Source organism: Carcharodon carcharias, chromosome 10 (assembly GCF_017639515.1).
Source record: "Carcharodon carcharias isolate sCarCar2 chromosome 10, sCarCar2.pri, whole genome shotgun sequence".
In the NCBI taxonomy this organism is placed as follows: Eukaryota; Metazoa; Chordata; class Chondrichthyes; order Lamniformes; family Lamnidae; genus Carcharodon; species Carcharodon carcharias.
This window is the reverse complement of record NC_054476.1, coordinates 144,146,126-144,160,699: the sequence shown is the minus strand read 5'-3', so window position 1 is coordinate 144,160,699 and position 14,574 is coordinate 144,146,126. Positions and strand designations below refer to the sequence as shown.

General features: G+C 49.0%; 1 protein-coding gene across 2 annotated transcripts in view; it reads left to right on the top strand.

The window, feature by feature from the left end:
* Positions 1 to 14,574, top strand: part of scarf1 (scavenger receptor class F, member 1) — a 55,990-nt gene that overhangs the window by 32,647 nt on the left and 8,769 nt on the right. The window contains exons 8-10 of one of the 2 annotated variants that reach the window (XM_041196746.1): positions 1,723 to 1,828; positions 4,594 to 4,718; positions 11,813 to 11,947. In XM_041196746.1, the coding sequence (XP_041052680.1) occupies positions 1,723 to 1,828; positions 4,594 to 4,718; positions 11,813 to 11,947 (366 nt within the window). The remainder of the gene's footprint in view (positions 1 to 1,722; positions 1,829 to 4,593; positions 4,719 to 11,812; positions 11,948 to 14,574) is intronic. The other variant, XM_041196747.1, reaches the window with a different exon arrangement.

Sequence of the window (14,574 nt, the reverse complement as noted above, 5' to 3'; positions counted from 1 at the left end):
GCCCTGGCCACTCGCCTGCGCCGCCTCACCCGGCAGCCAATGAAGAGGCTGCCTCCCCAGAGCGTCATCCATTCGAGGACGGTGGGTGGAGCAGGCACCCACCCGGCCCAATGGCAGGGCCCGGAACCTTGCCCTCATGGGGAAAGCGGGCACGGCTATGCCAGCCAAGGGGACCGCAGGAGGAGCCCCCCACCCCACCCCCTTAGGATTGAGGCACCATCAGGAGGTGTTTAAATAACGTGTGCGGCCACAGATGCCAGGCCATCATCGTGGGGGAGGGTGGGGAGATATCCCCTGCCCAGGATGCCTCGCTGCTGCGGCTGTGACAGAAGGGGCTCCGAGGCAGGGCGGTAGGTATGTGAACCCCTCGCCCATCGCTGACAAACTACCTCTAGGCAGCTTCCTGATTCCTGGGATGGCAGGATTGTCCAGTGAGGAGAAACTGGGCCAACTAGGCCTGTGTTCACTGGCGTTTAGAAGAATGAGAGGGGATCTCATTGAAACGTATAAAATTCTAACAGGGATGGACAGACTGGAGGCAAGGATGATATTTCCTCTGGCTGGGGGGAGGGGGGGCTCTAGAACAAGGGGTCACAGTCTCAGGATGTGGGGTAGGCCATTTAGGACTGAGATGAGTAGAAACTTCTTCACTCAAAGGGTGGTGAACCTGTGGAATTCTCTACCACAGAGGCTGTGGAGGCCAAGCCACTGAATATATTTAAGAAGCAAATAGATAGATTTCTAAACTCTAAAGGCATCAAGGGGTTGGGGAGAGAGTGGGAGTATGGCATTGAGGTCAAGGATCAGCCATGTTCACACTGAATGGTGGAGCAGGCTCGAAGGGCTGAATGGCCTATCCTATTTTCTTTGTTTCTGTTTCTACCAGGCTTTGCCCTCAGCAGGGGCCAGTCCACCATAAGGCAGATCCCAGTGACACTTCCAATCACCCCACATTTAGGGCAATTAAGTATTCAACTTCACTGGGATTGGTCACTGCCAGGGATAGACTGCATGGGATATTAAAGGGTGTGGGAGTGAGAGAGGAGAGTGGGATTAGACTGGGTGGGATATTAAAGGTTGTGGGAGTGAGGCGGGAGAGTGGGAATGGACTGGGTGGGATATTAAAGGGTGTGGAAGTGAGGGGCAGAGTGGGATAAGACTGGGTGGGATATTAAAAAGTGTGGGGAGTGAGGGGAGAGCGGGATTAGACTGGGTGGGATATTAAAGGGTGTGGGGAGTGAGGAGTAGAGTGGGATTAGACTGGGTGGGATATTAAATGGTGTGGGAGTGAGGGGGGAAAGTGGGATAAGACTGGGTGGGATATTAAAGGATGTGGGGAGTGAGGGGAGAGCGGGATTAGACTGGGTGGGATATTAAAGGGTGTGGGAGTGAGGGGAGAGCGGGATTAGACTGGGTGGAATATTAAATGGTGCGGGGAGTGAGGGGGGAGAGTGGGATTAGCCTGGGTGGGATATTAAAGGGTGTGGGGAGTGAGGGAAGAGTGGGATTAGGCTGGGTGGGATATTAAAGAGTGTGGGAAGTGAGGGGAGAGTGGGAATAAGATGCTGCTGATAGAAGCCACTGATGGGCCGAGTGGTCAGTTTCTATACAAAAGGTCCTCTGTCCACATTCTGATTCCACAACTTCAGGACTGCCTTGGGATCTTGCTTTGCATTTCAGCCAGCGTCTGCCCCTAACTGTGACTGTTTAATGTTTTTCCAGGTAAAGCAGGAGTTGTGACAGCCATTGTCATGATGACTCTCCTCATCCTGCTCTGCATCTTCTGCTGCTGTTGCTGTGGAAACGACAAGAATGATCCCAGGAACAGGTAGGGGACCCGGTGAAGGCTTTCCCCTTTCTCTGGGTGAATATTTTGTAGCCTGGAGGAGGCTGCACAGCCTGTCGAACAGTGAGAGGCAGGAAACATTCCCGAATCCGCTGGCATGTGGGATTGCATTTCTGGCAACAGATCCAGCCAAATCCCTGCCAGGGATGATGGTTTAAAATTTCAGGGTGTGATCCTCTGACAGGCCTGAATAAACAAGAGCTTTAGAAAGGGCTGAGGGAAAATGACACAATCATAGAATGATACAGTCCAGGAGGAGGCCATTTGGTCCATCATATCTGTGCTGGCTCTTAGAAAGAGCTATCCAATGAATCTCACTCATCTTGCTCTTTCGCCAGAGTCTGCGAGTATTTTCTTTTTAAGGATTTATCCAATTTCCCATTTGAAAGTTCCTATTGAATCTGCTTCCACCTCCCTTTCAGGCAGCGCCTTCCAGATCACAACAACTCGCTGTGTGGAAAACATTCTCCTCATCTCCCGCTCTGGCTCTTTTGCTGATTCTCTTCAATCTGTGTCCCTCTGGTTACCGACCCTCCTGCCACTGCAAACAGTTTCTCCTAATTTACTCGATCAAAACTCTTCATGATTTTGAATACCTCAATTCAATCTGTCCGTAACTTTTCTCTGGTCTAAAGAGAACAATCCCAGCTTCGCCAGTCTCTAAACCTGAATTGGAGTCCCTCATCCCTGGCAGCATCCTAGTAAGTGGCCTCTGTGTTGTTCCTGTGCAGGAACTGGGCATGTGGTACACATACACCACCTTCCCATTTCCCTGCATGCCTGACAGACAAATATTAAAGAGGCCATGGACTTAAACTAAAAATCTTCATAGTCCAAAAATATAATCAAGGGAGAATTTCCTCTTGTGGGTGGCATGTTCCGGGCTGTGAGTTACTGATATTACCGCTTTCTCCTGACAATTGCTGTCTGTGAGTTACTGATATTCCCGCTTTCTCCTGACCGTTCCTGTCTGTGTGTTACTGATATTCCTGACTTTCTCCTGACTGTTCCGGGCTGTAGTTACTGATATTCCTGACTTTTTCCTGACTGTTCCGGGCTGTAGTTACTGATATTCCTGACTTTCTCCTGACTTTCTCCTGACTTTCTCCTGACTTTCTCCTGACTTTCTCCTGACTTTCTCCTGACTTTCTCCTGACTGTTCCTGGCTGTGAGTCACTGATATTCCTGACTTTCTCCTGACTGTTCCTGGCTGTGAGTCACTGATATTCCTGACTGTTCCTGGCTGTGAGTCACAGATATTTCTGACTTTCTCCTGACTGTTCCTGGCTGTGAGTCACAGATATTCCTGACTTTCTCCTGACTGTTCCTGGCTGTGTGTCACTGATATTCCTGACTTTCTCCTGACTGTTCCTGGCTGTGAGTCACTGATATTCCCGCTTTCTCCTGACTGTTCCGAGCTGTGAGTTACTGATATTCCTGCTTTCTCCTGACTGTTCCTGGCTGTGAGTCACTGATATTCCTGACTTTCTCCTGACTGTTCCTGGCTGTGAGTCACTGATATTCCCGCTTTCTCCTGACTGTTCCGAGCTGTGAGTTACTGATATTCCTGCTTTCTCCTGACTGTTCCTGGCTGTGAGTTACTGATATTCCCGCTTTCTCCTGACTGTTGCAGGCTGTGAGTTACTGATATTCCCATTTTCCTCTGACTGTTCCGGGCTATAGTTACTGATGTTCCTGAATTTCTCCTGATTGTTCCTGTCTGTGAGTCACTGATATTCCTGACTTTCTCCTGACTTTCTCCTGACTTTCTCCTGACTTTCTCCTGACTGTTCCTGGCTGTGAGTCACTGATATTCCTGACTTTCTCCTGACTGTTCCTGGCTGTGAGTCACTGATATTCCTGACTTTCTCCTGACTGTTCCTGGCTGTGAGTCACTGATATTCCTGACTTTCTCCTGACTGTTCCTGGCTGTGAGTTACTGATATTCCTGACTTTCTCCTGACTGTTCCTGGCTGTGAGTCACTGATATTCCCACTTTCTCCTGACTGTTCCTGGCTGTGAGTTACTGATATTCCCGCTTTCTCCTGACTGTTCCGGGCTGTGAGTTACTGATATTCCCGTTTTCCTCTGACTGTTCCGGGCTGTAGTTACTGATGTTCCTGAATTTCTCCTGATTGTTCCTGTCTGTGAGTCACTGATATTCCTGACTTTCTCCTGACTTTCTCCTGACTGTTCCTGGCTGTGAGTCACTGATATTCCTGACTGTTCCTGGCTGTGTGTCACTGATATTCCTAACTTTTTCTTGACTGTTCCTCGCTGTGTGTCACTGATATTCCTGACTTTCTCCTGACTGTTTCTGGCTGTGAGTTACTGATATTCCTGACTTTCTCCTGACTGTTCCTGGATGTGAGTTACTGATATTCCTGACTGTTCCTGGATGTGAGTCACTGATATTCCTGACTTTCTCCCGACTGTTCCTGGCTGTGTGTCACTGATATTCCTGACTTTCTCCTGACTGTTTCTGGCTGTGAGTTACTGATAGTCCTGCTTTCTCCTGACTGTTTCTGGCTGTGTGTCACTGATATTCCTAACTTTCTCCTGACTGTTCCTGGCTGTGAGTTACTGATATTCCCACTTTCTCCAGATTGTTCTGGGCTGTGAGTTACTGATATTCCCACTTTCTCCTGACTGTTCTGGGCTGTGAGTTATGGATATTTACGCTTTCTCCAGACTGTTCTGGGCTGTGAGTTACTGATATTCCCGTTTTCTTCTGACTGGATATACAGGATGCTGGATGAGGAAGATGGTCCATTAACACGGATGAAACATCACGTACAGGGAGTTCTGGCCAATCTCGGCTCCGCCCTCCCCTGCATTTCATTTGGAAACCAAAAGCTCCCAAAGGTCACAGGTAAGAGGAATCGAGGCACCAGTGACCTGGCCGCTTTTTGATCCTTTAGTGATCTTGTTCATGGTCCCAACCTGCTTATGTGTGAAATATTGTTAAAATCAGCAATTAATTTTCAGAGTGACTGATGAGCTCTTCTGACAGGTTCTACAGATGAATTCCTGCTCCTGACAGCGCCTGATAATATCAGGGAGTTGATAAGGAATTGATGTTCGTGTCTGCCCCCCTCAGTCTGACACAGCGAGGAGCAGAGTCACAGGGGGAAGGCTGTGGGAATTAAAGATGAATTAATCAGCCATGATCTTACTGAATGGTGGAGCATGTTCGAAGGGCCGAATGGCCTATTGCTGTTCCTAATTCTTATGTTCTTATATCATTGGGGTGATTAAAAAAAAGTTATGCTTTTGAAAAAGAATTACGTCAAATTTACTGCCCAGAATAGACCATTCAGTTCTATTGTCCCTGCTGGTGTTTCTGTTCCACACAAGCCCTCTCCCACCCACCCCCCACTTCATCTCACCCTATCCCCATATCCTTCCAACCCTCTCTCTCTCTCTCTCATGTGTTTATCCAGCTTCCCTTCAAATGTCTCTACGCTATTCACCTCGACCACTCGTTGTGGGAGTGAGCTCCACATTCTCCCCAGTCTCTGGGTAAAGAAGTTTCCAGTCCAATGAGAGGACAGGCACTGTCGGGCCTGGTTCTGGGGAATGAGATGGCCCCAAGTGGATCAAATACCAGTGGGAGAGCATTTAGAGGACAGTGACCATTGTGTCATAAGGTTTAGGTTAATCATGGAGAAGGACGAGGAACAATCCAGAACAGGGATAATTAATTGAGGGGAAACCAACTTCGATGGGATGAGAATGCATCTGAGTCAAGTGAGTTGGAATCAAACGTTGGCAGAAAGGACAGTGATTGAACAATGGGCCACCTTCAAAAAAGGTATTGCAGGCAATGTCAAGGTATATCCACTTGAAGGGGAAAAGTAGGACAAATAAATCCAGAGTGCCCTGATGACAAGAGAGATAGAGGTGAAGGTGACAAGGAAGAAGTGTACATATGACAGAAGTCAGGTAGAAATACAATGGAGAATCAGGCTGAATACAGAAGGACCAGAGGGGAATTGAAAAAACGAATACGAAAAGCAAGGAGAGAGCATGAAAAGAGACTGGCAGATAACATTAAAGGGAACCCCAAGGTCTCCTGTAAGCATATAAATAACAAAAAGGTGGTAAAAGAAAGGATAGGGCTGATTAGGGATAAAAGGGGACTTGTATGTGGAGGCAGAGGAAAAGTGGAGGTATTAAACGAGTACGTGGCATCTGTCTTGACAAAGGAAGAAGATGCTACCCAGGCTGAGGTGAGAGAGGAGGCAACTGGTACACTCGAAGAATTTACAATTGAGAAGGAGGAGGTGTTAGAAAGGCTATCTTTACTTAAAATAGTTAAGGTACCAGAACTGGATGAGATGCATCCAAGGGTACTGAGGGAAGTGAGAGCAGAACTTGCAGAGGCACTAGTGATAATCTTCCAGTCTTCCTTATACAGAGGTGTGGTGCCAGAGGACTGGAGAATTGTAAATGTTATACCCTTGTTCATGAAGGGTTGCAAGGATAAAGCCAGCCACTACTGACCAGCCAGTTTGACTTCAGTGGTAGGGAAACTTCTGGAAACTATCATTCGGGATAAAATCACTAGTCGTTTAGACAAGTGCAGGATAATTAAGGAAAGCCAGCATGGATCCATTAAGGGAAAATCATGTTTAACTAACTTGCTGGAGTTTTTTGAGGAGGTAACAGAGAAGGTTGATAAGGGAAATGCTGTTGATGTGGTGTATATGGATTTTCAAAAGCCATTTGATACAGTGCCACACAACAGACTTATGCGCGAAATTCTAGCTCATGGAATAAAAGGGAAAGTAGGCACTTGGATAAGAAATTGGCTGAGTGACAGGAAACAGAGAGTAGTGATAAATGGTTGTTTTTCAGATTGGACGAAGGTTTGTAGTGGAATTCCCCAGGTGTCAGTGTTGGGACTCTTACTCTTCCTGACATGTATTAATGACCTAGACTGTGGTGTTCAGGACATGATTTCAAAATTTGCAGATGATACGAAGATTGGAAATGTTGTCAACTGTGATGTGATTAGTCCTGAACTTCAAAAGGACATAGACATGTTGGTGGATTGGGCAGACAAGTGGCAGATAAAGTTCAATGCAGAGAAGTGTGAGGTGATTCATTTTGGCAGGAGGAAGATAGCAGAGCATGTTGAGGGAGCAGTTAATAAAGTATATAGCTTTATTAACCAGGGCATTGAGTACAAGAGTAAGGGGTCATATTGAACTTGTATAAGACACTAGTTAGGCCTCATCTGGAGTACTGCATCCAGCTCTGGGCACCATACTTGAGGGAGGATGTGAAGGTATTGGAGAGAGTACAGAGAAGATTTTACAAGAATGATTCCCTGATGAAGAACTGTAGATATAAGGATAGACTGGGAGAGGTTGGGACTGTTTTCCTTGGAGAAAAGAAGGCTGAGAGGAGACTTGATAGAGGTATTCAGGATCCCGAGGGGAATGGACAGGGTAAATAGTGAGAAACTGTCCCCACTCAAGAGAACAGCAAGAACTAGAGGGCATAGATTCAAAATAAATGGCAAAAGGAGTAAATGTGATGCGAGGAAAATTTTTTTCACCTAGAGGCTGGTTGGAGTCTGGAACAAACTTCCTGATAGGATGGTGGAGGCTGGTTTGATCGAGGTATTCAAAAGGGAATTGGATTGCTACCTGAAAAGAGATAATGTGCAAGGTTACGGGGATAAGACAGGGGAGTGGGACTAGGTGGAATGCTCTTTCAGAGAGCCAGTGCAGACTCGATGGGCTGAATGACCTCCTCCTGCACTGTAATGTTACTGTGAATTCCTGATTGGATTTATTAGTGGCTATCTGATATTTACAGACCCTAATTCTGGTCTCTCTCACCAGTGGAGAGGTCTTCTCTACATCTGCCCTTCATTATCACACTCTTTAATAATTTTAAAGACCTGGATCAGGTCACCCCCTCATCCTTCTCTTATCCAGAGAAAAGAGCCCCAGTTCATTCAATTTTTCCTGATAGTTATAAGCTCTCAGTTCTGGTATTATCCTTGTGAATGTTTTTTGCACCTTCTCCAGAGCCTCGATATCCGTTTTATAATATGGAGACCTGAAATGTTCTGCATTTTGCGGTCGGCGAGCAGGGATGGGCTGCCTCACTGATGCGTAAAATGGTGCGGGCATGTGTCCCGACGTCACTGCACATTGTTCCGATCCTTAGTTCGGCAGGCGCGCACTGGAGTCGGCTGTGCTCCCGCCGAGCTGTCAACAGCCACTTAATGCCTTTAAAAAAGTAATGAAGCTAATTAATGGACCTGCCCGTCTCACCTTAAGGTTGGGAGGCAGGCCGGGAGCCCAGGCGGCCTTCAGAAAAAACATGAAACCTCATCCATGGGCGGGATGAGATTTTGTGAGGGATTTAAAATGTGCGTAACATTTTTAAATAAAAGTAATTGGCATGCCCCTGCTCAGGTGACAGTGTCACATGAGGGGACATGTCAGGAATATTTTATTCTCCCTTTAATAAAGTTTTCAATCTTGAGCCGATCTCCCTGAGGCAGCACTTCGCCTCAGGGAGATCTGTGCGCTCTTCCCTGCGCACTCCCAGCTGAGGGAATCCACCCCCACCCCACCCCGCATAGGGGGCACATAGCCCACGTCAAATGGCAGCTCGCACCCGACCGGGGGCGCTGATCGGGAATCCGCCCACTCACACACAACCCCCTGATGGAGGGAAAATGCTGCCCCATATTCCAAGTGCGGTCCAACCAAGAGGATATAAATGTCAATATAAGTTTAACATCACTCCTCTAATTTTTAATTCTATCCTTCTCGAAACGAGCACAGTGCTTGGTTTGGTTTGGTATTTTATGGCCTTTTTAACCCATGTGAATTATTTACTGATTTCCCTATCTGTATTTCCAGGTCCCTCTGCTCCTCTTTTAGATTATTGCTTTCCAAAGAGCTGCTTTCTTTGTTATTTCTCTGGCAAAAGTGTGGCACATTTTCTCATGAACACTTCGGGGGGGGTTATTGGTTAGAAAAATCTTGGAGATTGGGAAAACATTTTTAAAATTCATTCTCAGGATATAGGCGTCGCTGGCTGGGCCAGCATTTATCCCATCCCTAATTGCCCTTGAGAAGGTGGTGGTGAGCTGCCTTCTTGAACTGCTGCAGTCCATGTGGTGTAGGTACGCCCACAGTGCTGTTAGGGAGGGAGTTCCAGGATTTTGACCCAGCGACAGTGAAGGAACAGCGATTATATTTCCAAGTCAGGATGGTGAGTGGCTTGGAGGGGAACTTCCTGGTGGTGGTGTTCCCATCTATCTGCTGCCCTTGTCCTTCTAGATGGTAGTGGTCGTGGGTTTGGATGGTGCTGTCAAAGGAGCCTTGGTGAATTCCTGCAGTGCATCTTGTAGATGGTACACACTGTTGCTGTGGTGGAGGGAGTGAACATTTGTGGATGTGGTGCCAATTAAGCGCACTGCTTTGTCCTGGATGGTGTCAGACTCCTTGAGTGTTGTGGGAGCTGCACTCATCCAGGCAAGTGGGGAGCATTCCATTACACTCCTGACTTGTGCCTTGTAGATGGTGGACAGGCTTTAGGGGATCAGGAGGTGAGTTACTCGATGCAGGATTCCTGGCCTCTGACCTGCTTTTGTAGCCACAGTATTTATATAGCTAGTCCAGTTCAGTTTCTGGTCAATGGTGACCCCCAATATGTTGATAGTGGGGATTCAGTGATGGTAATGCCATTGAATGTCAAGGGGCGATGGTTGGATTCTCTCTTGTTGGAGATGGTCATTGCCTGGCACTCGTGTGGCACGAATGTTACTTGCCACTTGTCAGCCCAAGACTGGATATTGTCCAAGTCCTGCTGCATTTGGACATGGACTGCTTCAGTATCGGAGTCGCAAATGATGCTGAACATTGTGCAATCATCAGCGAACATCCCCACTTCTGACCTTATGATGGAAGGAAGGTCATTGATGAAGCAGCTGAAGATGGTTGGGCCTAGTCAAGAATCATCCAATCAGGTGATGAAGAGTCACTTTCTAACAGCCACTGGAGAGGATCCACAAGGATTGACATGTTGGTCAGCCAATGGCTGGGATGAGATGGTTGGGGGAGTGGTGTGGTGAGGGGTTTTGCATGGATTGATGTGTTAGCTCACCAATGGCAGGAGCATCTGGGGCTGGGGCCATGGGAAGCAGTAGGTCATGTGTGATGAATCCTCCATTGGTGTCCAACCAGAATTGACAACCCTAAACAGGTGGGGAGGGTTAAAAAAAACCCACTTTTTACCCCGTGTTCAGAGTTTTGGAGGATGAGTTCCTCCGTTGTGTTCAACAAGGTGGCTCTTTCTGGGTTAAACCCCTGCTCAATGCACCTTCTCCTGGACTCTCCATACCCTGATAAGGATTTAACAGACACCAATTCAAAGATGAGCGGGCAGGAGGAGGGAGAGTTCTTGCCTGTATCCTGGGGCCAATATTTATCCCGCAGTCGATGTCACTAAAAACAGATTAACAGGTCATTATCACATTGCTTTTTGTGGGATCTTGCTGTGCCTACCTTGGCTGCTGCGCTTCCTACATTACAGCAGTGACCGCACTTCAAGAAGTTCTTAATTGGCTGTGAAACACTTGTGGATGTACTGAGACGGGGAAAGGTGCTATAGAAATGCAAGTCTCCTCTTTCCTTTACACCTTCTATTCTTTTGAAACAGGGAAGGAGAAAAATGAAAGAGCAAAAGGACAAGTGTTGAAATATCATTGATGATCTGGAGGGTGTGATTCCAGACATTCAAATTCCAGGCATACGAATTCTCCCTCATCCCCAATTCAGAGGTGGTAAATGTGTAATAAATCACTTGTGTCAATCTGAGCATGGATTGTTTCCAATGGATCAGCTCCAAATCCACTTCAATAGATTCAAAACAGGAAATGGCTCAAGCCTCTGTTCCAACAATCCCGGTGAATTGTGCAGGAAAGTATAATCCAGCTCATTCACAAGAGCAGTAGAGGGATTGCTAGTGAGAGAATGTCACACAATGCAGCGAGTGTGTCACACAGCACAGGGTGAAGTGGGCCACATTACATCATTGGTGTATGGGAGCAGAGTGATTATGTTACTGGACTAGGAACCCGGAGATCTGGACTAACGATCCTGAGGCTGTTGTTCAAATCCCCCCATGAAAGCTGGGGAATCTAAATTCAATTAATAAACCTTGTATAAAAAGTTAATCCCATTAACAATAATTATATGAAATACACGATTGTTGTAAAAACCCGTCTGGTTCAGTAATGTCCTTTAGGGCAGGAAGTCTGCCGTCCTTAACCGGCCTGGCCTGCATGTTATTCCAGACTCACAGCAATGTGGTTGACTCTGAAATGGCCGAGTGGGACACTCAGTTGCTGCCATGGGAAAAACAGCACTGTGGGTGTACCTGCACCACATGGACTGCAGCGGTCCAAGAAGGCAGCTCACCAGCATCTTCTCAAGGGCAATTAGGGATGGACAGTAAATGCTGATGTTGCTCCTGGCAACATCAGCACTTATTGCCCACCCCTATCAAGAATTAATTTTTTAAAATGCGGTGTACAGTGAGTGTGACACAGCGTGGTGTACAGTGAGTGTGACACAGCGTGGTGTGCAGTGAGTGTGACACAGCGTGGTGTGCAGTGAGTGTGACACAGCGTGGTGTGCAGTGAGTGTGACACAGCGTGGTGTGCAGTGAGTGTGACACAGCGTGGTGTGCAGTGAGTGTGACACAGCGTGGTGTGCGGTGAGTGTGACACAGCATGGTGTGCGGTGAGTGTGACACAGCGTGGTGTGCAGAGTGTGACATAGCGAGTGTGTCACAGCGTGGTGCACGGTGAGTGTGACACAGCGTGGTGTGCAGAGTGTGACATAGCGAGTGTGTCACAGCGTGGTGCGCGGTGAGTGTGGCACAGTGCTGTGTACAGTGAGTGTAACTCTAGCTCTCTTTCCCTTGCAGTTTCCCATCACGATGCCGATGTCAGTTTTAACTGCAGTTTTATCGACTCTCCCTCTGCAGGCTGGGATTCAGCATCATTCTCCTCCTTCGAGACAGATGAGGGGGAGCCCGTGTACTGTGTACCCACTCAGGAAGGTGAGACAGATGGTGGGGGACACAGCAAACCCCAGATAAGAGAGCAGCAATGGTGCATTTGAACCCACATTGTAACTCGGAATAGTGCATGTCCTCACACATAGCTGCAGACACTCAGTCACAGGGACAAAACACATCCCAATCAGAGGATCCGGGGAAAGGACAAAGATAATCTCTGGAATGAGGGATTACAGTGATGATACATGGTTAAGGAGTTTGTATTTCTTACCTTTCGAATGGAGGTTTCTAAATTTGAGTTTTTCAAGGATTTGACAAAGATAATTGAGGCAAGTTGTTCCCTGTGATAAAGTTTTCAAATACCAGGGACAGAAGATAAAAAATGAAGAGAATAATACTGCAGCGCGAGTCAGCACCTTCAGGAACTGTCCCCCAGCGAGAGTCAGCACCTTCAGGAACTGCCCCCCAGTGAGAGCCAGCACCTTCAGGAACTGTCCCCCAGCGCGAGTCAGCACCTTCAGGAACTGTCCCCCAGCGCGAGTCAGCACCTTCAGGAACTGTACCCCAGCGCGAGTCAGCACCTTCAGGAACTGTCCCCCAGCGCGAGTCAGCACCTTCAGGAACTGTCCCCCAGCGCGAGTCAGCACCTTCAGGAACTGTCCCCCAGCGCGAGTCAGCACCTTCAGGAACTGTCCCCCAGCGCGAGTCAGCACCTTCAGGAACTGTCCCCCAGCGCGAGTCAGCACCTTCAGGAACTGTCCCCCAGCGCGAGTCAGCACCTTCAGGAACTGTCCCCCAGCGCGAGTCAGCACCTTCAGGAACTGTCCCCCAGCGCGAGTCAGCACCTTCAGGAACTGTCCCCCAGCGCGAGTCAGCACCTTCAGGAACTGTCCCCCAGCGAGAGTCAGCACCTTCAGGAACTGTCCCCCAGTGAACGAGTGAGAGTCAGCACCTTCAGGAATTGTCCCCCAGTGAGAGTCAGCACCTTCAGGAACTGTCCTCCAGTGACCCAGTGAGAGTCAGCACCTTCAGGAACTGTCCCTCATTGAGAGTCAGCACCTTCAGGAACTGTCCCCCAGTGAGAGTCAGCACCTTCAGGAACTGTCCCCCAGTGAGAGTCAGCACCTTCAGGAACTGTCCCCCAGTGAGAGTCAGCACCTTCAGGAACTGTCCCCCAGTGAGAGTCAGCACCTTCAGGAACTGTCCCCCAGTGAGAGTCAGCACCTTCAGGAACTGTCCCCCAGTGAGAGTCAGCACCTTCAGGAACTGTCCCCCAGTGAGAGTCAGCAACTTCAGGGACTGTCCCCCAGTGAGAGTCAGCACCTTAAGGAACTGTCCCCCAGTGAGAGTCAGCATCTTCAGGGACTGTCCCCCAGTGAGAGTCAGCACCTTCAGGAACTGTCCCCCAGTGACCCAATGAGAGTCAGCACCTTCAGGAACTGTCCCCCACTGAGAGTCAGCCCTTTCAGGAACTGTCCCCCAGTGAGAGTCAGCACCTTCAGGAACTGTCCCCCAGTGAGAGTCAGCAACTTCAGGGACTGTCCCCCAGTGAGAGTCAGCACCTTCAGGAACTGTCCCCCAGTGAGAGTCAGCACCTTCAGGATCTGTCCCCCAGTGAGAGTCAGCACCTTCAGGAACTGTCTCACAGTGAGAGTCAGCACCTTCAGGAACTGTCCCACAGTGAGAGTCAGCACCTTCAGGGACTGTCCCACAGTGAGAGTCAGCACCTTCAGGGACTGTCCCCCAGTGAGAGTCAGCATCTTCAGGGACTGTCCCCCAGTGAGAGTCAGCAACTTCAGGGACTGTCCCCCAGTGAGAGTCAGCACCTTCAGGAACTGTCCCCCAGTGAGAGTCAGCACCTTCAGGGACTGTCCCACAGTGAGAGTCAGCACCTTCAGGTACTGTCCCACAGTGAGAGTCAGCACCTTCAGGGACTGTCCCCCAGTGAGAGTCAGCACCTTCAGGGTCTGTCCCCCAGTGAGAGTCAGCACCTTCAGGATCTGTCCCCCAGTGAGAGTCAGCACCTTCAGGGACTGTCCCACAGTGAGAGTCAGCACCTTCAGGAACTGTCCCCCAGTGAGAGTCAGCATCTTCAGGGACTGTCCCCCAGTGAGAGTCAGCAACTTCAGGGACTGTCCCCCAGTGAGAGTCAGCACCTTCAGGAACTGTCCCCCAGTGAGAGTCAGCACCTTCAGGGACTGTCCCCCAGTGAGAGTCAGCACCTTCAGGAACTTTCCCCCAGTGAGAGTCAGCACCTTCAGGAACTGTCCCCCAGTGAGAGTCAGCACCTTCAGGAACTGTCCCCCAGTGAGAGTCAGCACCTTCAGGAACTGTCCCCCAGTGAGAGTCGGCACCTTCATGAACTGTCCCCAGTGAGAGTCAGCACCTTCAGGAACTGTCCTCCAGTGACCCAGTGAGAGTCAGCACCTTCAGGAACTGTCCCTCATTGAGAGTCAGCACTTTCAGGAACTGTCCCCCAGTGAGAGTCAGCACCTTCAGGGACTGTCCCCCAGTGAGAGTCAGCAACTTCAGGGACTGTCCCCCAGTGAGAGTCAGCACCTTCAGGAACTGTCCCCCAGTGAGAGTCAGCACCTTCAGGAACTGTCTCACAGTGAGAGTCAGCACCTTCAGGAACTGTCCCACAGTGAGAGTCAGCACCTTCAGGGACT